Source organism: Pseudomicrostroma glucosiphilum, assembly GCF_003144135.1.
Source record: "Pseudomicrostroma glucosiphilum strain MCA 4718 unplaced genomic scaffold BCV69scaffold_4, whole genome shotgun sequence".
NCBI lineage: Eukaryota > Fungi > Basidiomycota > Exobasidiomycetes > Microstromatales > Microstromataceae > Microstroma > Microstroma glucosiphilum.
This window is the reverse complement of record NW_020289916.1, coordinates 1-22,111: the sequence shown is the minus strand read 5'-3', so window position 1 is coordinate 22,111 and position 22,111 is coordinate 1. Positions and strand designations below refer to the sequence as shown.

Sequence of the window (22,111 nt, the reverse complement as noted above, 5' to 3'; positions counted from 1 at the left end):
CGCCTCGTCTGTCTCTCTCCGCACTTTCCCTCCCCCTTCTCCATGTGCCCTCTTTGCTGTTTCCGTGTAGATAAGAAATCAAATTCGAGCACAGGTAGACTGGACGTGTAGGTGTGGGTGGGGTGATCGGACTCTTGATGTGGCGGGGGAGTGGAGAGGGAAAGGTGTGGATGTGATCGAGGCACCTGGGCGAAGGATCCGGCAGTGGCGGAAGGGGGGCCGAGCAAAGGGGAAAGGGAGAGTGAGGGTGAGTCTCTGCCTGCCTGCCTGCCTGCCTGCCTGCCTGTTTGCCTGATAGCCTGGTCTGGGCTTCAGGGCGGCGTGCCGAGGCAGGCTTGCCGAGGGAGGAAAGAAGAGGCAGGGCCGATTGCCGCCGCGCCATGTCAGAGCAAGAAGACGGTGCCGCGGGTAGCCGCTTGATCGTTGCTCTGATCTGCCTTGCTTGCTTGCTTGCTAACCAAGGCCGCCTCCCCTTGGACCACCTGGGAGAGATAAGGTGGATGGGAGATGGGACCCAGCGCCACCTGGTGTGTGTGTGGCTGTGGTGGGCCTGTCGCGATAAGGGAAATCGGGGGGAGCAGCAGCAGCAGTCGTCCTTGGTCTGCCCGTCGCTGCGCTGCCTTTGCCTCTCGGCCCTTTCGCCGTAGAGGCAGTCTGTCTCCCTTCCCGTCGGCCGCGGACGTAATTGCATTAAGAGACTCCGGATTCCGTCCGTGTAGCACATTTCCTTCCCCCCTTCCCGCGACGATCTGCACATTTGCTTCTTCCCTCGTACCCTCCTCCTCCTCCCCCCCTCCTTCTTCTTCCCCCCCCTACCCGACCTCCAGACGTTGGTCATGGCTGCTTACGAGCCTCAGGCCGCAAGGCCACTCACCGACGTAGAGAGTGGTCTCGCTACCAACCACTCCGACGAGAAGAGGGCCTCCTTCTCCTCTCAGCACATCAGCACCTCGCCCCACGGATCCGAAGCTGCAACCTATGGCAACACCAACCACGATGCCGTCCTCGACCAGGGTCTCGCTCGCTCCTCCTTCTGGGGCAAGATCACTACTTCCCTCGCCCGATACAATGTAGAGTCAGTCTCCGTGGCGCCTGTGCCCGTGGCACTGCGAAAGAACAAACAGTGGTGGTGAGTAGATGAGACTGGTTGCGGGCAATGCCCTTTTTGGATTCGCACTGGCGATCTGGGAACACCCGTCGCTGACACGCTGCCCGCCTTGTGCCTTGATAGGTCCGTACCTCTGCTCTGGTTCTCGGCAAACTTCAACAGTGAGTAAAGGCTGCAATACCGCCCCTACCACAGTGACCGAGATCATCCCCGCTGACCGTGACCACCACTCTCCCCCCCTTGTCATTGCAGTCCTGTCTTTCTCCACTGGAACACTCGTCGTTTACTTTGACATTGGACCAGCCGCTGCCTACACCACCATCATCCTCACCTGCTTCTTCTCGTCACTCTTCCCGGCTTACTTTGTCACCTTTGGTCCACCTCTGTAAGTCTACGAGCACGCCCCGATTTGACAGCAGAAGACCTTCGCAAGTTCGGACAACTGACTCTCCTCCTTCTTTGATACGCACACAGTGGTCTGCGTCAGATGATTCACACCCGATACTCATGGGGCTGGTTCGCTCCTCTCATTGCCATTCTCAACGCCGCGACACTCTGCGGCTACACTATCCTCAACTGCATTGTGGGCGGCCTCACCATCTCTGCGGTCTCTCCAAATGGCGGTCTTACACCCACCGTCGGTATCGTCATCGTTGCCGTCGTCAGTCTTCTCGTCTGCTTCTGCGGAATTCGCCTGCTCCACCTTACCGAACGGTATATGTGGGTGCCTGTGCTGATCTGCTTCTGCATCCTCATCGGACTTGCTGGAACTGGCTCCGATGGACTACACTTTGACGTAGCAGCTGCTCCCGCTACCACCTCCCACGGTGTGCTGTCCATGGTAGCTATCATCATTGGCTTCCTCGTACCTTGGTCGGGAATTGCCTGCGATGTCACCACCTACCTCGACCCGGAGACTACGCCCACACTCTCCCTCTTCATCACTTCCTTCTTTGGCTACTTCCTCGGCTCCTGCCCGCTCTTCCTGGCCGGTGCGGCATTTGCCCTGAGCTCCTACGACATCCCGGCCTGGTCAGATGCTCTGTACATCTCCAACGGCGCCCTCTTCAACCTGATCATGTCATCCAAGACCGGCGGCTTCGGCAAGTTCGTAACCGTGCTTCTGGGGCTGTCCGTCTACGGTAACGCCGCGGCCAGTATCTACTCCTTCGGTCTGTCGATGCAGGCAATTCTGCCTCCCTTCAGGCTCGTGCCACGATTCGTCTTCACGATCATTGTGGCAGCGATTATCATCCCGCTCTCCATTGTCGGAGCAGATACCTTCTACGAGACTCTGACAGACTTCCTCGCCGTGCTGGGCTACTGGGCCGCCTTGTACGTGGCAGTGGTACTGGCAGACCACGTGGTGATCCGCCGCTGCGACTGGTCCACCTACAACGTTGAGCACTGGGACTCGTGGCGCAGCGGACTGCCCCTTGGTCTTGCTGCCATCACCAGTGCCTGCATTTCCCTGGCCATCCTGATTCCCTCTGTGGATCAGACGTTCTTCACCGGCCCTCTGGCCGCTCACGTCGGAGATTTGGCCTTTGAGCTCAGCTTTGTAGTCTGCTTCGTCCTCTACATTCCCCTGCGAATGCTGGAGAAGAAGGTCGTGGGTAGATGAGGACTTGGTTAGAACGGGATTGCTGCTCTGTAGTCTTCTTCTTTTTAGTTCGTACCGTCTCGTTTGTCTTGCGTAATTCATTCACATTTGTACTGTCGCAATGTCTGATTAGTCGGGACGTACTACTCTGCGCCACAAAGCACGTGGAGGCGCAAAGGCGTGGAGCAGCACGGCGATCTCGAATGGGGTGAAGCAACAGGGCCAAGACAATAGTGGTACATCAGGACTGGAAAGAGGCCGTAAAGAGCCGGTACGGGGTGAGGGTGAAGCTGCACCACACTAGTGTAGCTCGCTCAGCGTGGATGCGGCGCGGTAAAGAGACTTCAAGACCAGTTATTGACCTTGTGAAGGGCAGAGTGCTCCATGATGAAGCGGCCTGCGTATCCGAGCGGGATCAAGAACCCCAAGTCAGCACACGTCAGTCCCCTCTAGTCATTGCAACCACCCGCCTACTCAACTCTGCAGCCCAACTTACCCTCCTTGTACTTCTGCGATCCCTCCCAAGCCTTGAGGTATGTCCATCCCACGACCGTCTGACATCCTTTACAGCGCATATCGGCTACAGTGTGCATGCCCGTGAGCAGATTACGGTCCTCGGATTGACCCACGATGATGTTGATGGCAGAGTGGAAGAGGTAGGCTTTGCCGTCACGCCCTGAGAAGGCCTTGGAGATGAGCTCGTCCTGTATCAAAGACAACAGAGACGAGGACAGGTCAGATCAAAGTCTGGCCTCTGTGTCACGACTGCGCTCGCCTTGACGGGCAGAAGACGTACCTGTAGTGCCAGATGGGTTCCGCACTTCCTACACACATACATCGGTGGCGCCTCACCCTTGTCCATGGGCAGGTAGTGTAGCCGCCCTCCCGCTCCAGCGGCAGAAGAGGCCGAGGAGTCTGCTGCCATCTTGGCGACGGTATAGGGCAAGGGACGTCACATGCAGTTATGGATAGCTCATCTTGAGATGGAGATTCGACCGGTAGTCGGACCAATCAGTGCGGGCCCGTGCAGTGCGCCGGAACCGGGACTGCCGGCACGGAGGGGAGCATCAGGCAGCCAAGGCAGCTTCTCTGAGTCTTCAGCAGCCGCCTTCCGACAGAAGCGACATGTAACAAGTCGTGTCCATTGCCAACGCATGCCAGCACGAAGCTGGTATGGAAGGAGGAGACCAGGCTGCCGACGGACCACAAAAAAAAGAGGTCAAGTAATGGAGTATACGCGACTCGAACGCGTGTCGATTCCTATATCGATGTGATAATGCGAAGGAAACATTCTGCCCCTGAAATAATACCCCGACGGTCAAGACCACTGAGAAATTTAGTCTCGGAGGAGAAGGCGCACCAATTGCACGTACCTATACTCTCTTGCTGTCGAGAAGGCCCCTGCTTTGCATGTCGTCGGCTCCACATCAGGCGGTTTTCAGTCTCGTTACTTTTTGCATGATGACGCCGACAATGGGAAAAGCTTTGCACACACTACTGAGCGATGGATGAGAGATGCACACAGAGTACAGGGAGATCCTACGGGCGATCTCAAGACATGGTCGAGTATGGACTCCGGAAACCTGCACTTTGATGCCCTCCAGCGGGTGGCCCCTGTCCCCCATATCCACCTTGCTGATGGTGAGGAACTTGGTGGGGCATGCTGTGCTGGTCGAAGGGTGAGAATGGTCCTGCTCCACCGGACTGCTGCTGAGCGGCTTGCGCCTGCTGCTGACGGTTCATGGACATGATGGCAGGGTCAAAGAAGGGGAGATCTAGAAGAGGAGTGCAAGCAAAGGATGGTCTGTTTGTGTTCAGAAACAGTATAGACATCGGCCTCAGGCCTTCCAATCTGACTCACCTCCTGGGGGCTGGTAGCCACTGCCGACTTCGCGACCGGCGCTGCCTTGCTGACCACCTGCATACATGTTCCTTCGAGCGCTGCCTCCTCCAGCCATGATTTGAGCCAATAGTGACTGTTCGGAGCTCATCGTACCGCCGTTGATACCACGATGCTGCTGCTGCTGCTCGCCATAGCCGCCACTGTAGCTACCGGTCTGCTGTTGCGCACGCTGCTGTTGTAGATCATGATACCAATTGTTCGAGTGGCCAGCATGAGGGGTGAATGGAGTGCTCGACGATGTGGAATTGAAGCTTGGCAACGAGGTCAAGCCAGGAGGTCCACGATGCTGAGCAGCCGGTTGCCCGGCTGGAGCCTCCGGCAGCTGCGATGCATGAGCCTGCTGAGCTGCTTGTGCTTGGGCCTGAGTCGCCCTTCCATAGATGTTCGTTTCCCTGTGAGCGGGTCCCGAGCCGGCTGCTCCCGTACTGCCATTCTCTTGCCTCAGAGATCCTGGCTCTTGGTCAAAGACACTTCCGAGGATACCCGAGACATCCTTTGATAGGGCGAGGGGGTCCTGATCGTTGTAGAGATCTGATCGAAGCGTCTTATTGTCCCTGAATTGTGGGGACGCGCTTGAAGAGACCGGATCTCGCTTGGCAAAGTCGAAGCGACTCGTTTTGGCGTCGGCACTCGATGCCATCTCACCATTCGCTTCCTGCGCCTCCTCTGAAAGTCCCCTTTGCATCTCGTAGATTGCTCTGAAGGGACCTTCGTTGTCAGTAGCCCCGCCGCCACTGCTAATCGTGAAGGTGTGCTCATCGCCAGCAAATGGATTGAAGGGACCTGAGTAGACTGCAGAGGCAGACGGTGATGACGCCCCTTGACCATTCGAATGCACTTGCAACGAGCTGTCAAGACCAAAGACGGATACGCCACTGCTTACTGCAGGGAAAGCAGCGAATGCGGGAAGGCTTGGGGCATCACGTGCTGCACCTTCACCATCATGGTCTGCATTGGCAGCGCCGTCTGTCATCGTCGGGAAGTTGAAGCTGAAGTCTCCATCGCTGAAGCGACTAAGCGTGTAGTCGAAATCCGGGAAGGGGCTCTCATGCGGCTGCTCTGACGTCTCGGCAGCTTCCCTGCGCTGTCTCATGTCGTCCAATACTGCTTGAGCAGAGGCAGAAGGCTGGTAAGCTGAAGCGTCTGAAGAGGGCGGGAGAGGCGAAGATGCGCGAGACGCTCCAAGTCCAGGAGGAGGCCCTGTCGCAGTTCTGACCAAACCTGGAGGAGCAGAGGGCGTTGCTGAATGGGCTACATCGACTGATGGTCGCGAGGTCACCGGCGAGCCCGGAGGCAGCGAAGGAGTGCGAGCGCCTTTTGACAACCCGGGTGGAGCTTGCGGTGCAGCAGGCGAGACTCTGCCTTCATCGTTGGTATCCTCATCGTTCAGCCGAGACGCAGTCCGTGTAGTACCAGTAGCAGACGTCCGGGCTGATGTAGCTGCGCCGACAGGTGGGACACTTGCAGTAGGTGCCGTCTGTTTCGCTGCCGCTTTCGAGCCGGCCACGGCCGTCTTTTTCTGGCTAGGACTACTAGCTGACAATGGAGGCATATCGGAGTCCTTGAGCCCCCCCGAGAAGCTGCCATTGGTGAGCCCTGTCGTCACTGGTGTCAATGCAGGTCTTCCGCCGGAGGCCCATGACGCCGTCTTGGGCAATGCAGATGCCTCTTCCACGGATGAAACCTGGGGAGTGCCTGAAGAAGCAAGTTGTGAATGATTCTCCAGCGGCGTGGGCCCTTTTGCATTTGAAGCAGCAATACTGGCTTGTGCAGGCACAGACTTTGTCTTGCTTTCCATGTCTTTGGCAGCGTGACGGCTGTTTTGGTGGGTAGGACAAGGTCAGTGATGCTCGGCAATTAGCGTTTCGCACCGCCTGGTTTGGACTCACAGAGTACTGAGATCCTCCTTGGTGAAACTGTCAGCTTCCTCCCCAGGTTCATGCAAATAAGTGCAAGCCGGATTTGTGCATGGCAGATTGCGCAAATACGTCGTACAGTACTTTGTAGTTCCGTAGCTGGCCCGCAGGATCTTGCCATCAGTCCCTTTGCTACCGTCGATGGCGACGATGGCCCTTGCCGCATCTTCTTTGCGATGGTATGTCACATAGACGCCGATGTTCGATTCTGAAGTGCCCATCACCAGCTTCGAGGCAGTGGTTCGTTTTGAGATGAGGATCTTTGAGATACGGCCATATTGGCCAAAGTACTCGTTGCTCCTCAGAGTTGGTATGAGCTACCCAAAGGTAGAGAAAGCCCTGTCAGCAGCGCAGACGTTTGACCTTGCCGTCGTACTCTGTACTCACTTCTTCCTTTGCCAGCTTCGAGCTCAATCCTACCACGTAGACAAGATTCTTCTGAACGACGCGCATGTTGGCCAAATGCTTTCGATTCATATTCTCAAGCTCCTTCTTCTCCTTTTCCTTTTGCTTCTTGGCTTGAGTCAGCCGTTTGATCCTATGGGTACGCAATGGAGTCAGTATGACAATTGAGGCTTGGCGACCCTCCACGCTATTATGAAACAGGCTGTTCACTCACTCTTCTGAGCTCATTGGCTTGAACTCAATCGACTGATCCGAATACTTTCTCCTACAAGCAGGACACCTGCCATTGAGGTTCTGCTTGATGTGGTGCCAGCAGAATCGGCAGATCTGGTGAGAGAAAGGAAAAACCAGGTCAGTATAGCCAATGTACAGGCGGAGAGCGGTCAATACGAATCCTACTCACTTGGTATCCACAAGGGCAAGGCTTGAAGTTGGCATCGGATAGATCGATCTCTTCCAGACAGAGGGGGCACTCCATGTCCTCCTGCAGATGGGTGGAAGACATGACCAAGGAGAGGTTGAGATGAGCATTCGGATTCGCCGCCGAACCCACGATGGCGGAGTGAATTCGGCATGGCTTTTGGCTTCGGCTACTCACCTCATCATCCGACCAGTAAGCATCTTGTAGTCTGCACTGCTGAGCCGCAACGGTATCGACCTTTTGCGGGGCTGGTGGCAGTCCCTCCTTTTGCGAGCCTTCTCCTGCATCACCATTGGTCTGACTACCCCTTCCACCCCGCTCCCCGCTGCCACTGGCAAGCAGAGGAGATTGAGCGGGTGAAGGTGAGGAGAAGCCGGCAGCTCCCGAGGCGGCGAGTCCGAGCGGCGGAAACGGTGAACCGTTGTGGTGATTGTGGGCGTGTGAATGGCTCGATGTGGTGTTTGCATTCTGCTGAGTATGATGATGGTGATGATGGTGATGATGATGCGACCGCTTGGACATGATGTGAGACCAGCAATCGAAAGACTCGATCGTAGCTGGGAATGTTCAATCTGCCGATTTTCTCTCCTTCGATTTGTCTGGAGAAGCTACGAGCAGACGTCGTACGACTGTCCTTGGTCTATTTCCAGATGCTAATGCTAACGAAGCGCGTTAGGAGCGCCGGAGGAAGAGGTTCGACTGACAAGCAATGACATGCAACGCGACAGGGCAGCCTGAGAATGTCGCAGAGTAGGTAGGGAGAAAGGTTGCAGACGAGGCGGCTACGGTGATGGCTCCACGTAGTAGAGGAGGGGATGAAAGGTGGCGGAAGGTGGACGGTAGAAGTGGTCAAGAAGTCGGTCTGCCTGTCTGCCTTGTCTGTCTGCCTGCCTGTCTGTCCGGCGGCGGTTGGTGCGATGCCATGAACGACGTCTTGTCCGAGGAGCGTCGACTACATTTTCTCTCCCCGCGCGTCCTCGGAACCGCACTGCTGCCCCCCCACACGGAAAGGGCGTAGACGACCTCACCCAGGCAGGCAGGCAGGCAGCCACTCGGCGGGTGGAGTGAGCAGCAGTCCGTCCGCCGGGATAACTACCATCGTCCGTACCGCCTGCCACATTCCTACCACCAGCCTTGTCCGCCAACTCCGCACCTCTCATCATGGCGGCTGGACTGAAGAGTGAGTAAACACTGCTATGTCGCCGCGTACGATATTGGCTGACCTTCTTCGCCCGACGTCCGCGATCATTAGCCATCATCCTGCTGTCCTTCGTTCTGGCAGTAGGCTTTCTCTTGATCATCCTCTCATGCGCGTTGTGGTCCAATTGGCTGCCGTTGCTAGTCGGTAAGTATTCGCGGTGGAGAGCTCGCCAGCCTCGTGTCTGCTCCATAGGCTTCCTCACGACCCTTGTTGAGCATTGACTGACCTTGTATCCATCCCTTTCGTCGCAGCTCTTCTATACGTTCTCGCGCCATTGCCGAACAGCATCTGTGCAAGATGCGCTGGAGCGGATGACTTCTCGGCAGATTACAACAGGTGAGTCAAGCGATGGAACACGGCATTACCGAAATCTAACGTCACTGGCTCACATGGACTTTCCTCGCTTATTCTTTGCCAGCTCTTTCCTCGACTTTGGCAATTGGCTGACATCAACAATGGTCGTGTCTGGCTTTGCCCTGCCGATTACGTTGGCACATGCTGGTGTGATTCACTCTATGGCATGCATCATGGCAATGGTGGGAGGCGCCCTCGTCTACGGTACAAGTGAGTTTCAGCGAAGAGGGTGCAAAGAGCACGACCAGAGCCAGCCCTAATCTTCTTCCCTTTTACGCCCCCATATTCCGCCTTGACAGTTCTGACCTACTCGGGCTTCTTCAGTGAGACGTCGGACGACTACTTCTGAGCAGAGCAGTAGCGCCTGTGTAGTTACACATCTCCAGTCTCGTGGCGGTGGCGCCGGCCTGACCGTTTACAGATACCAAACGCAATCGATGCAGATTTATGAGCAATTGTGCCAGAAGCTCAACAATTGACACCCGTGGGGTGACATGACACATTCCACAAGCTCCCACGGCATGCCTCTCGTCTCACTCAGTCTTTACGCTGATCCTGATAGAGTCTTGCGCTTTGCCTGAGTCACTAAGGCTAGGTCGGAGGCTCCGTCACCGCTCCAGCGAACGAGATTCCGTACGAGCGTCAGTAGATCAGACGCAATGGGAGAGACTGAGTAGTGATTGTTGCGCAGGAAAAGTGGTGGTATACGTGCACAAAAGGGGCTGATATAATACAGTGAGATGAGGGCGTCTAGAGCATAGGCAAAAACCTAGACGGCGTGCTCATTAGAGGCTTTGGTCGCACTAGCATTGGCAAGCGTATGACTGTGAGCGTGAGGGACAATGTCGCCCACTGCAGGCTCAGCGAATGGATTTGAGAGGTAGCCGTGAGAGATCAGGGCCAGGGTGACTTCAATTGCGATGACTGTCCGAGGAGAGGTGTAGCAGAGGCCAAGAAATGTCAGAAGTCTGCTATCCTACGCGGGTGCCCTGTGACCATTCAAAGGCTTCTTCGCACTCACGGGCAATGATGATGACTTCCATCCTGTGCGAGCTGCCCTCGGTAAGTAAAGCTCGAAGCACACCCATAAGATTCTCGGCATGGTCGAGCTGCTCATTCAACGCTCGGAAGCGCTGCTCGATGTCCAGGGTCTGGCAGATGGAATCGTAATGCTCTGCAAGTGGAGGAGGTAGGAAGTGTCAAAGCAGCTTCGACATGGGAGGCTTGCAGGTAGCACTTACTCACCTTCCATGCGACCGTTCTCCCAAAACAACTCAAGCTCCTCCACCTTACTTCCCTCTTCTAGATTGACCATTTGCCGTAGCTTGAGCAACCGGCCCATCTTCCTCACGACCTCCTTACGGCTGATCGGCACCCTACCCTTCTTTTCAAGCAAGAGGGGTAGGGTCGAGACCGATGAGAGATACTCTGAAAGTGATGCCTCCTGAGAGGACAAGCGCGCGGAGAGAGCGAGTCCTGCTGAGAAAGACAGGCGTGCCAGTAGGGGCGACCAGGGGTCCGAAGACGAGTCTACGTCTGGCGGTGCTTGACCGAGAATCAGCACGTCTCCCACGATGCGTGTGAAGCTAGGGGGGACAGGCAAATGTGGTGGAGGAAAGAAAGCGGGATCAGACCGTGGTTCCGGATTCCCGCACGAAGCATGCGCAGGGAATGTACTTACTCTTGCTCGTTGACGACGAACTCCATTTCCTCCTCTCCCACATCCTCGTAAGGTTCCTTCTCTATGAGCGGCTGCGATGCTGCTTGTATCGCACCTCTTGGACTCAGTACGCTCCCTCTGAACCTCTGAGCCTGCTCGGCGTTGAGCCCCCAGGTGATGTAGGCTCCGGTCCGGAGAATAAACACCTCGCCTGATGCTGAGCGGCCAGGTTTGCCATGTGTATGTGGATGATGGTGGGCAGGCCAGGAGGGTAGGTAGATGACCTGGCCATCCTCCATGAGACGCCAACCCGGAGGCAATCGACCCGAATTGATCAGAGCGGCAAAGTCATAAGACGAAGCAGTGGCGAAGGCTAGGACCTCTTGCAGCTGAGGCGGTACAGCTGCTGCAGACGTCGTTGATGGGCCTGCCGCGCCTCGCGACTCGGCGATGTTGGCTTGGGCGTAGTCGTCCTCTGCCAAGGCGGCTGCTTCTGCTGCTTCTGCGTCTGTGTTGCCCGGCGCCGCCGAGGCTGGAGCGAGCTGTGACCGCAGGAGTCTCGAGGTACGGGCATTGACTTTCGAGGAGGGCTTGCTGGCCTTTGTCAGCTTCGACGGAGATGCTTTGGGAGCGGGTGGCGGAGGCGCGGCAGACGAGGAAGACGAAGAAGCAAAGCGGTAGGATGGTTGAGCGATCCGTGTCAAAGGAGTTTGCTGCGTTGGGGCGACGAGAGTGCGCCCGAGTGCGCGTGAGCCATACCTGAACATCACTGCTAGTTGTGGGGCCACGTAAGGTCGAGGTTGCCTGAATGGGACCTGAGCTGCTTTGCCTGCTATGAGATCCACCACGACGAGGGCAATATCTCTGCTCCACGTTCAGATCTAAACGACTTCTTCTCCTCGTCGCTGCTGACTGGCTCCACTTCCCTGCCTCCGTTCCGTCGCGTCCCCCGCGCCTGCGTCTGTCACACCTTGGCTCCTCGTGCGGCATCACGCTCGGGCGGAGTTGCAAATCTGGCGACGGTGTTGATTCCAAGCCACACCTTCGACTCGAGGCTGCCATTCCTCGTTCGGTCATTTCAACTTGCAACTCTCCCACCTTTCCCAGTCTCTCATCTTCACCATCGCCGTTGCTATCGCCATCATCGTCATCAGCAGCAGCAGCGTTCAAAACACATGCCCTGCTAGTCGAGTCATCATCTTGTCATCCGATCACCACACAGCGGCCGCGTTCCCTTGCTAGTGTGTCTACAGCCATCAGCCTCCTAGCCGTCTAAGCGCCCTCTACAATGCATCGCCATCGAGCATATGTAGAGGAGGAGGACTACGATCACCAGGATCAATCTGTCTCTATGGGTACTCTCCACAACTACGTTCCCTCGAAGCACGTCGCAAGTGTCGCAAAGAAGTCTCAGATGCCTCGGCCATCTTCAGAGCTGGACGCCGGACTTCGAGTACCGAATTGGGGCCCGCCGATCCCCTCCTCGACTGGCGAATCACATCGCATTGGTATGGAAGGAGCTTTCAAAGTCGACAGCAGAGAAGAGGGGCGAAGAGATCATCGAGCACGGCCCTCTTCGAGCGCTTACATGCCTAGCTCACCCGGCATTGCCCGAGCAAGCGGGCCGATGTCCTCTTCTCGCTATCAATCCCAGCGAGGTGCCCAGTCTTCACCCTATCGCCGTCCCCATCATCTCTCACATCAGCAAGCAGCAGTTCGCAATAAGAACTACACAGACTCAGCTTATTCTTCTGGCTCCTCATCATCAGGTGGAGCCTCTTCGGAGGACGAAGCCGAATCGCCTTTCCGACCTCATGCGAATTCCAGGGAGAGTACCGGCAATCATCGAGCCCTCGCTGCTAGCTCAGTCATCAACTACGAGACGCTCCGTCCAATCTCTCGTCCCGCGCTTCCCAGAGATGCTCTCGATAGGCTAGATCAGTGGGCCGCCAGCGCTTCCGCTTCGGCGTCGGACAGTGAGCGGTCCAACGTGAAGCATCAGCGTCAGCAGATCAAAGACGCAGACGAAGCGAAGCTCAGACGCGCCCGTGTCGATTCTTGTGACCCAACATACGAGATTGTTCCCAAAGCGGTCGCATCGAGCCCAGCAAGGTCGCCCCTTCGTTCAGACACCAAGAATCGGCACGCGTTCAGCCCTGGAAGCCCTAGTCCTGCCCCTACTCTCCGGCCCGACAAGGGGCCGCGGTCCCGACGAGAAGGACCGTCTCAATTTCAGACCCCTCAAGAACCGCCTACGCCTACCACCATGAGCGCCTTTGCCGACTTGGCTGGGCAGATCGGTCGCGATCTCATGGGCGTTGACGAGGGAATGGGCTGGGAGAGAAGGCAGGCGAGCAAAGCTACAAGAGATTCCAGCGCGGAAACTCTGGTGGAAGAACCTCAACAGCTTCGACGGGAAACACAAGAGAGGAACACATCGAGCAAGACGAACGCTGCAGGCTATACTAAATTCTTCGGAGAGCCGGAGAGGACACAGGGACAGCTACTGCTACCCTCTGGCGTCTCAATGGGTCGAGGGGCGCATGTGCCCCTCCTCTTGCCAGAGGACGTAACCGGCCTCACTTCCGCTCTCGAGTCTCCGGTCAAATCACGACTTGGCGTTCGCCATGCTACGCTTCACCCTTCTCTTGGAAAGGCAGGTCTGGGTGACCGCAAGATGAAATTAGCCGACTTGAAGGAGTTTGTTCTCGGCATCGAGGAAGAACTTGAGCTGACTAAGGAGCGTCTGGAAGGCGTCGAGAGCAGAGGGGTCGAGCTGAGAGATGACCTGGACCAGATGAGGAACGAGTGGCGCCATGGACATCTTAGGGCTGATGGACGAACTTCTCGTGAGGACGAAAAGCGATATGCCGACAAGATCAGCGCAATGTCTCAGCACATCACCACACTCAGTCACGACTTAACATCGTACAGGGCAGCTGTTGAAGAGATTCAACATGCAAAGCTGGTGGGCCAGCAGCGACAGAGCCGACAGAGGCCTGTCCCAGATCGGCATGTTGAGCTCCAAAAAGGCGGACATCATGGTCCAGAGACTTACAGTACCGAGTTCGAGTATCGCCAGCTACAAGAACAGATTCTGCATCTTGAAGACGAGGTGAAGCGATTACACCTGGTGGTCGAGGGTCACAACGACCGCGAAGAAGAGGCGACAGAGGACATCGCAGCTGCTGGGCGGATCAACCTTGCCGATCAGCGACACCTCAATACGCGACGGCCATCATCCAGAAGCAAGCAGTTGTCTGGTGCTCGTCACGCCACTCGATCTTCCCCCGCCAGAGCTGAGAGTCAGACTCGCCGGCTTACTTTCGCTGATCAGCCTGAACCTCTGCCCGGTGGGCGCAAGGGTCGGTCCTCACAACCCAGCTCTGACGACCGATATAGCGACAGTCAGCCTGCGCATTCTTCTCAACCCGCTCCAATCATCAAAGGAACAAGCATGCGGCAGACCACTGTCGCATCCGACGAGGACGAGGGCAACGAGACCCCGAGACCCTCTTCTGCTCAGTCTGCTACACGGTCTCGCTCGCGAGCCCGTTCGAGCGACAAGTATGCCCAAGACGAAGATGAGGACGTCACTCAAGCTCAAACGCGGGTCGATCAGACCACTCGATCCGTATTCGCTTCTAATCATCCTCCTACACACAAAGCTGTCTCATCCCCAGAGGCTCTGAGCTTCGAACACGACGCAAAGAATTGCACCGTCTGTCTCGCGCGCTCCCGCAAGGAGACTCACCGGACAGGTCGACGGCAACGCGTTATGGACAGTATCCGGCAGCAAGAGGGGAGCATCACTGCCAACGAAGAGGACCTTCTTCTTTCTTTACTGCAGTCGAGCAGCGCACGCCAGCCACTCAGCGGGGAACAAGAATCTCTCCTTCAGAGGCTCATCAAGCAGCACATCGATGAATTTCTCCATGCTCGGATGCTGTATGCCGAGTTGGCGGACGAGCTGAAGAAGCTTCACCCTGAAGACGAAGGCATGACGAGCGAGAAGCGGAAGATTCTCGTGGAGCACGTATTGGAGAGCGTGGAGGAACTCGAGGCCAGGTGCGGGAGGATCGAGGGGCTGAAGAGGTTGAGGTCAGCAATTTCGGTGAATGGAAGAAGTTCTCCTCCCACGACGGATGCAGTCAGATCAAGCTCTGGCAATCCTCTTCTGGGTGGAAAGAGCAAGCGAGTCAGCAGAGTCGAATCCGGTCACAAGGGTCCAACACATACCACTCTGAGTCGCGCCTTGGCAAACAGTCCTCCGCTTGTCGACAGAGTGGCGGGAAGGAAGTGAAGAGATGCGAATATACCCCAACAAAGCGAGCCTGGCTCTTCTCAATCCTTCGAACTTGAGCCATGCCGTTGTCATTTACCTATATCCAATCATGCTCTGTACGGCTCTGCGCAGTCCAGCGTTCTCATTCTGTCAATGTCATACTGCCCTTTAAATTTAGGTGTCAGCCTGAACTGCAAGGCCTGATGTAAGCTGACGATCTGCATTGGCATCCTTTCACTGCAGTCCGCGACATCCTAAACAAATCAGCAGGCATGAGGGAGATGGCTTAGATTGCTTGAAAAGTCTAATCGTACAGAGAGTGACGAGGGGGAGGATAGGTATTATGCCAGTGACGATTTCAAAAGTTCAAGCGCTTGTCTAATGCTGGCAATGCTTCCGAGAATGTGATTTTGTTTGATAAATAGCTCGAGGCTACCAGGGATGGCGACATCTATCGCATGACGGTCTGACTGTAGTCATACTTGTTGTAAAACTTCTCCGAGTCGGTCTCAACGCCTTCTGCACTTCTCTTGGCACCCCTCTTCTTGCCGCCTTTGCCTTGCTCTTCGCCCTTTTCTCGAATATCTCGATCCTGTCTCAGCCATTTGAGAGCCAGAGTGAGCAACAAGCCGTCTTTGGTGATCTCTTCACTTCCGGACGGCGCCGTTCCGAGCAGCTGAGAGAGGTCGGAGGTAGACGCTGGCGGCCAACGAAGAGTATTGGTCTCTGCTTCCATCTGCCCCTCCTCTACAAGCCCTCCCAGCCGCATGTGCACGACGTGGGACGGGAAGTCGTAAAGGCCATCGAAGATGTGTGTCGCGTAGACAATGGTAGCACCCCGCTGCTCCGTTTCCTCCTTTAGGAACTCCAGTAGATCAGATCGGACCTGAACGTCGAGGTCGACGGTGACCTCGTCTAGCAAAAGGACAGTCCACGGCGTCATCAGGCCCATGCAAAGCTGCACCCGTCGTCGTTCGCCGTCCGAAATGGCATGCATGTGCCACTGTAGATCTACGTCGAGCAAGTCAAGCAGACGATCGCGGCGCTCTTTGTACCTGTAGCCGCCGACAGAGTTCAGAAAGTCCTCTACGACGATGTCGGATCGTACAACGGGGTTCATTGCCCACTCGGTGCCCAGATAAGTGATACCTTGTGGGGGCGAGTTGAATACATCCTTTCCAAACATTGTCACTGGAGTGTGATCTCGAGAAGTAGACACCAATCTCTTACCGGCCAGTAGTCGAAGCAGCGTTGACTTACCCGCTCCGTTGGCGCCGATCAGGAGAGTACGTGAGCATTGAGGCAGCGTGAGATTGACGTCGACCAAGGATGGCGTGAGGTCAGATTGGAACGAGTACGTCAGATCGGTGACCTTGATCGCTGTCGGCTGGGCAGAGAAGTCAACGGCTGAAGGGGCAGTGCTGGCAGCCTTGTCGCTCTGTTCCCACTTCCAGTAGCCTTGCCTTCCCTTGAGCTTGTCCTGCATCATCTTGACCGCATCGATGGTCGCCGCTCCCCAGTCACCTTTGTGGTTGTTCTGGACGTCCTCCTCCTTGACGAAATGGATGAGCTGGAGCCCTTGAGGAGTGATGAAGCCATTCTTTGATGCAGATTCTACAAGGAGCTGCAGTGGGGACCAGAATTGGTTGACGTCTACCAGGACAATGGGCAGATTGTGAATGCCCAGTTGTGACCAAGTGACCATTTCGAATACCTCCTCAAAAGTTCCATAGCCACCAGGTAGGCCGACGAATCCTCGCTGAGACTCCTTTGCCATCAGAGCCTTTCGCTCGTGCATTGAGGCCACTACACGAGTCTCCATGCGATGGTGTTGTGCCACTTCACTGGAAGGCAGCTGGTTGGGTCCACTGCCTTCCTTCGAAGCAGGAGCCGTGCCGGTGGTAGGATGTCCTGAGGGGGAACTTGTAGCCATGACAGAGGGTATCACGCCTAGTACCGAGCCAGAGGTTTTGAGGGCAGCACTAGCTACGGTACCCATTCTAGGAGAGGAAGCGAGACATGAGGGCAGATGAGGTGAGATGGGGACTCTAAAAGCAGCAACTCAAACGACGACTCGTCTTTGTCTCGATACTCACAGGCCCTTTTGTCCCCCGCCGTATACGAGCCTCCATTGCTCCTTGGCAATGGCCCCACCCACTTGGGCAGCTACCTCGGCGTAGACGGGGTCCTGACCGGGCGACGAGCCACAGAAGACGCAGACGGAATCGGCGGCCGAAGGAGCGGAGGTATCAGAGGGCATCGCAAAACACAAAGCAGGAGTCAGAGTGATGGAGAGGAAGCCAAGGAGGGTCAAGGAGGGAAGACGATTGCGGCAAAGGAGAAGAAGTTGTGGTGGTGGTGGTGTGAGTCAAGCCCAGGCCAACCATTGCGGATCTCCGACAGGCGCACGGCTCAACTCAAAGCACGCCTCTGCCCCTGTAGGCTTGGTCAGCCCTGCACCACCACATTCTCGGATCGGAATCAAGGGATCAGCGTGCAAGGAAGCTCGGGCCTCACTTGCCAGCCAGGCAGCCAGACGTGACGTGAGCCATCTGTCCAATCAATGTCTTCGGCTGGAGAACCTGTCTTGCTTTGTGATCTGCGTCCTTTTCGAGGAGTCTCGGTGTATGTAACGTCCCACTGGTGAAACCAGCACACGCTGCCCGATGCAGGAGCGGCAGCAGCCATTGTCACCCAAGACTGTGGAGGTGCTGACGTAAGCTCAGTCAACGCCCGTCTCCGCTCGGCCATTGCGAGAGCAACACAAGGGATTCAATTGAATTCGCCGTCCAGTCGTGAACCTCTCACCTTGCCATCACACCAGTGAAAGCCTCTCATACATCCTTCAGATCCCTCAACACCTTCCCAACCCCTGCTCCACTTCACTCAGTCACTCGGTGTCTCCTTTTGTGCCTCTCTCGTCGGCTTTCTCCAGCAAGCCAGACATCGGCTGGTCCGGTGGCGAGGTACGGCCTCCTCTCACTAAGCGGCTATGTCCTCGAATGCAGATCGCAATTCATCCCGAGGCGTGGCAGACACCAGTGGCTCTCATCCAAGCCGATCCTCCTCGTCTATCGCCTCCTCATCCCGACTGCCACCTCTCTCACCTGAGCCAGAGCCTACGACGGACAAGAAGCGTCACCGAGAAAGTGGGACACCAGAGGAGAGCTCGTACGGGTCTGAGCAGAGCTCTTCGCAGAGGCAGCGTCTGAACGATGGTTCCCGTAGAAACAGAAGCACCGTCACGGAGGCCAGTGCTGCCGCAAGGGCTGACAACATCCCTCAGGCAGATGCCCACACTAGCGTCGGCTCTTCGAGCTCTGGACAGCAACCCTACCTTTCCTACCTTCCGCCGGCAAATCCCCCATCCCTACCACTGAGTCCCAATCCGCCATCGCAATCATCCAGCACTTCACCGCCGCGGGTACGGCGTCCACCGGTATCACAGTCGGCTTGGTCGGCTCTGCGAGAGCGGATGGGCTCATCTTCGTCAACATTGTACGCAAGTCGGCCCTCGTTACCTCTTTCTGGTGCTGAACGCGTGTTGCCCTCGCCCGATGTTCCTGGACAGAGCACCCGACAAGAGACGGACGCCTTTCCTCGTTCCCCTGGAATACCTGTTGATCACTCGGCTGCAAGAAGCTCTACCGATCCTGTTGTCGCGGGCAATCCACCCCGACCGGCGACTCAGCCGTCCTCTTCACGCTGGGGACCTGGTGCTGTTGTCGGAGCTCTCATGTCCGATATCTTAGGTTTCACCGCCAGAACTGGCAACGCCTTGCCTGGTCCTGGCCCACACGCTAGACCTGCGCAGGTAAACCCCGGCACAAGCACAACAAGTACATCAGCGCCTGCTCCTGTTCCTCGGCCCCCAGTCCGGCCGCCATACCATCGCGGCTGGCCTACCATGGCCCCACCCCCGCCGTTTACGCCACCAGGCGGCAGCCGCCCCACTAATCAGGCTGCTGTTCCCGCCCGTTTCTTTGGCCTTGGAGGGACCAGCATCATCGTTCAGGGAGCGATGGTGGCGAGATTGAATCGAACGGAGGTCGAGTCCACGGGCGGGACAGCGAATTCGGAAGCCACTGCAGGACCTAGAAACGAATTCGCGCCCGTGGACGGTGGCATTGGGTCAGAGAGAAGCAGTCGATATGAAGCGCCAGAGACCTCGGACGCAAACACTGGCACAAACATTCCGACTTGGGGCGATGCCCAGGCGAGCATGCTGACCAGGCTTCTGTCGATTGCTGCTGCTGCAACTGCTTCCTCGCTTGTGTCCCCTCCAGCAGTGTCAGCAGTAGGCGTGAGAGCTGAGTTGGCCAACCCTCCGGGACTTCCGGCAGATGGCCTACGAGCACAACGAAGCCAGATGTCAGCTGGCATATCTGCGGGTGCCTTTCATCCTCCTACCTCAGCATCCGGCGGTGGCGGCGGCTCTGAAGGTGTAATGCCATCTTGGGTCTCACATCAACGCGGCGAGCCCCACAATAGCAGTAGACTGAGGCGATCCATCGCCTCCCTGACTTCCCGCGTCTTTGGTCGCTTCTCCTCCCAGCAAGGCCTGGATCAGACGCGTTTGCCTGGGGACGGTGCTGCTCAGACATCCTCCACTGCCGGCATTACCAATACCAGCGATGACGAAGCGAACGAAGTAGATTCTTCACTGGGCGCCGGCTCGAGGTCATACCCTGCAGGTCGCGACCACAATGGCAGTAGTACGAACAATACCGATGACAGCGATGCCAGGCGTGCTCTGTCGATGAGTGAGATGCTTCAGGAGGCGATGAGAGAGGGCAATGCACCGGATACCGCTTCCAGCACAGCGGCCAATGGGTCGTCGGAGCCTAGGGCAGCGACGGCTGCTGGCGTCAACAATGCCAACGCGGCACGCACTGCTACAGCTGCACCTGTTCCTCCTCAGCCCTCACCGGCAGCATATCTAGCAGGAGTCCTCACGGCCGCAAGAGAGAATCGTCTGCAGCGAGGCCCCGAAGGCTCCTTCGAACGATGGTTGTACGACTTGTCTGACGACCTTGATCATGCAGTTCGAACCATGATAACCACTCAGGTGTCGCAAGGGTCATTGAACGCCACAGCGGTAGGTGTAGACGGAGAGGACTCCGATCTTGCTGGTACTAATGACTCTGATCACAGGCACAGTGATCAAGGTGCGCAGAGTAGACGAGCTCTTGATGTGGAACAAGGCCAGCTCAGCTTCTTTCGTCTGTTTCGACTTGATGGACGAGGCCCGCAGCCATCGACGACCAACCACACAAGCACGACGGCGTCAGGCCCAGCCTCAGCGGCGTCTTCTGCCTCCGAATTGCCTCCGAGGAATGAACCGGGTCTGGTGCCTTGCGTTGTCGTTGGAGTCAGGTCTCTGTCCATGACAACCCAACCGATCACCCCGCAGCATGCTGTAGAGCGCTTCAGAGGTCTGTTGGCCGGGACACCAACGGACTCTCCAGCAGGCCACGTACATGAGCAGAGCACGGAACGTAATGATGGCACCACGACGTCCACCACCAGTGAGGACGGCTCTTCTGCCTCCAGGTCTGATGATCGCCCTTCGAGGGATCAGAGCACAGCAACCAGCGCAAATCAAAGTCAAGGTTCTCCCGCCACGGCAGACGTGGAGAGGGGCACATCTGCAGAGCAGAACGACTCTTCACGCTTCCTCCTCTTCGTCTCGGGAGGCTTCTACCCTCCCGCGCATCCCTTGCTCTCTACTCCTTCCAATGTTGCAGCCCGCGACCTTATGCTTCTGATTGAAGTCCTCTCAAATCTCAATTCCGCAAACACCGCCAACGCCGCCTCGGACCAAAGCGCACGAGTGTCGAAAGAGGACTTAGAAAGGAGTGGGCCAAGCGTCAAGAAATGGATGGACATCAAGGCCAGCGCTGTCGAAGTCGATGCAAAGGAAGGCACGAAGACCGGCGAGGGCGGCAAAGGCCAGCTTGCGCCGCGGGCGGGCGATCGTTGTGCAATTTGTCTTGAAGAATGGTTGGACGAAGATGACGTTCGGATTCTGGGCTGCCGGCACGCGTACCATCAGGGCTGCGTCGACCAATGGTTGTTGAGCAGCAGCAACTCTTGCCCCATGTGTCGGCAAATTGCAGTAGGGAAGAATGGAAGGGACAGTTCGACCGCCACAGGGCAAGACTCCGCAGGTGCTGCAAGCACTTGAAAGATTTGAGCATCTAGTCATCATATCCTTCTTCGTACACAATAGACTACATCCAGTATGAGATCTCTGCGATCACTTGCTCGTCAGCACAGCCGCGGGCAAGTGTGTGTTCCACTTTGAACCTTTGCCGTTGTGATAACAGATGATGAACAGGTAAGAGAGACATTTTTCCGGGGGCGACTCAGGCGTGAAAGACTCATGCCTTCGCGAGGGATCACAGATGCTTCCTTGAGGTGAGATCTGAGACAAGTCTCGGGAGTCATTCTAGGTAGATTGTGTGAACTGCGATGACAACTTGGCAGCCGTCGCAGCGTAGCCGCGCTTCTTCTCGGTCGGCAATGAGCCTGCTCACTTTTCCTTCCCTTTCGCTGCCGGCGATGAATGGCGGCAAGCCTACAGTCTAGAAGACTGACTTCTACTCGGATGACATGAAAAGGCGGTGCGCACGCTGACTTATGGACCGTATCGAGTATTCAAAGGCGTACAGGACCTCTATTCTCTTCTGCTGCACTAGAGAGTGAGCATCGTTGACCTGATCAAGGTGAATTGTGCCGCCGTTGTGATCACGTCTCTGCAGCAACTGGCGCTGCCTTTGCATGTGTTGAAGCCGACCCACCCACTGATATTGCCTGTGACACCAATATCGAGCTCGGCGACCTCGTCTTACACATTGGTCAGCACACCCAGACCTGCTTATCGGGAAAAGCGACGCAGGACTGGAAATCGACGTCGACCTGTGCTGCGTCACTAACGGGTCGCATAACGACATTCCGCGTCAGGCCAGTCGGTTGGCAGCCATGCCGATTTCTTTAGCCGACTTCCGATGGCTGTGATGTAGCTGCGACGACCTCGCGTCCCAGCGTGCGGTTGTAATTACAACTGGGGTCCTCAAAGCAGCCCCGCGATGAGCTGAGCGCCCGGCATAAGGCCATTCGCTATAATACCGTTGCTCGATTACAGGGACAAACAGTCACGGCACCAGCAATGGGGAACAAGTTCCTGGTAGGGCTTCTTGGTGTCTTTCTAGGGGATTGAGGGGAGGGAAAGCCCGTCTGATTTTTCCTGGTA

At 56.6% G+C, this 22,111-nt stretch overlaps 9 protein-coding genes across 9 annotated transcripts; 4 read left to right on the top strand and 5 right to left on the bottom strand.

Moving 5' to 3' along the window:
- Window positions 1-836: 836 nt before the first annotated feature.
- Window positions 837-2,732, top strand: BCV69DRAFT_247223 (hypothetical protein; the record flags this gene model as incomplete). Its single annotated transcript, XM_025490241.1, has 4 exons — window positions 837-1,129; window positions 1,232-1,269; window positions 1,361-1,493; window positions 1,583-2,732. The coding sequence occupies 4 exons, from the start codon at window positions 837-839 to the stop codon at window positions 2,730-2,732; spliced, it is 1,614 nt and encodes a 537-aa protein (XP_025348832.1).
- Window positions 2,733-3,055: 323 nt separating this feature from the next.
- On the bottom strand, window positions 3,056-3,573 carry BCV69DRAFT_247074 (yippee-like protein; the record flags this gene model as incomplete). Its single annotated transcript, XM_025490237.1, has 3 exons — window positions 3,056-3,108; window positions 3,208-3,415; window positions 3,508-3,573. 3 exons carry the CDS (start codon window positions 3,571-3,573, stop codon window positions 3,056-3,058), a joined length of 327 nt encoding a protein of 108 aa, XP_025348831.1.
- Window positions 3,574-6,499: 2,926 nt separating this feature from the next.
- Window positions 6,500-7,413, bottom strand: BCV69DRAFT_286855 (hypothetical protein; the record flags this gene model as incomplete). Its single annotated transcript, XM_025493538.1, has 4 exons — window positions 6,500-6,847; window positions 6,918-7,068; window positions 7,150-7,262; window positions 7,339-7,413. 4 exons carry the CDS (start codon window positions 7,411-7,413, stop codon window positions 6,500-6,502), a joined length of 687 nt encoding a protein of 228 aa, XP_025348830.1.
- A 1,104-nt stretch (window positions 7,414-8,517) lies between these two features.
- Window positions 8,518-9,260, top strand: BCV69DRAFT_286854 (vacuolar protein sorting 55; the record flags this gene model as incomplete). The annotated part of the gene is made up of 5 exons (XM_025493537.1): window positions 8,518-8,536; window positions 8,609-8,701; window positions 8,809-8,893; window positions 8,976-9,121; window positions 9,211-9,260. The coding sequence occupies 5 exons, from the start codon at window positions 8,518-8,520 to the stop codon at window positions 9,258-9,260; spliced, it is 393 nt and encodes a 130-aa protein (XP_025348829.1).
- Window positions 9,261-9,289: 29 nt separating this feature from the next.
- On the bottom strand, window positions 9,290-11,432 carry BCV69DRAFT_293004 (hypothetical protein). The gene is made up of 4 exons (XM_025493823.1): window positions 10,593-11,432; window positions 10,157-10,497; window positions 9,933-10,085; window positions 9,290-9,835 (listed from the first exon to the last, which is right to left on the bottom strand). The coding sequence occupies exons 1-4, from the start codon at window positions 11,336-11,338 to the stop codon at window positions 9,681-9,683; spliced, it is 1,395 nt and encodes a 464-aa protein (XP_025348828.1). The 5' UTR covers window positions 11,339-11,432; the 3' UTR covers window positions 9,290-9,680.
- Window positions 11,433-11,659: 227 nt separating this feature from the next.
- BCV69DRAFT_151752 (hypothetical protein) lies at window positions 11,660-15,090 on the top strand. The gene has a single exon (XM_025489355.1). It carries the CDS (start codon window positions 11,860-11,862, stop codon window positions 14,872-14,874), a length of 3,015 nt encoding a protein of 1,004 aa, XP_025348827.1. The 5' UTR covers window positions 11,660-11,859; the 3' UTR covers window positions 14,875-15,090.
- Window positions 15,091-15,130: 40 nt separating this feature from the next.
- Window positions 15,131-17,224, bottom strand: BCV69DRAFT_257566 (hypothetical protein). Its single transcript, XM_025490633.1, has 2 exons — window positions 16,953-17,224; window positions 15,131-16,856 (listed from the first exon to the last, which is right to left on the bottom strand). Exons 1-2 carry the CDS (start codon window positions 17,114-17,116, stop codon window positions 15,308-15,310), a joined length of 1,713 nt encoding a protein of 570 aa, XP_025348826.1. The 5' UTR covers window positions 17,117-17,224; the 3' UTR covers window positions 15,131-15,307.
- Window positions 17,225-17,243: 19 nt separating this feature from the next.
- On the bottom strand, window positions 17,244-17,727 carry BCV69DRAFT_151750 (hypothetical protein). Its single transcript, XM_025489354.1, has one exon. The coding sequence runs from the start codon at window positions 17,605-17,607 to the stop codon at window positions 17,338-17,340; it is 270 nt and encodes an 89-aa protein (XP_025348825.1). The 5' UTR covers window positions 17,608-17,727; the 3' UTR covers window positions 17,244-17,337.
- BCV69DRAFT_281602 (hypothetical protein) lies at window positions 17,639-21,114 on the top strand. The gene has a single exon (XM_025492037.1). It carries the CDS (start codon window positions 17,849-17,851, stop codon window positions 21,041-21,043), a length of 3,195 nt encoding a protein of 1,064 aa, XP_025348824.1. The 5' UTR covers window positions 17,639-17,848; the 3' UTR covers window positions 21,044-21,114.
- The last annotated feature ends 997 nt before the right edge of the window (window positions 21,115-22,111 follow it).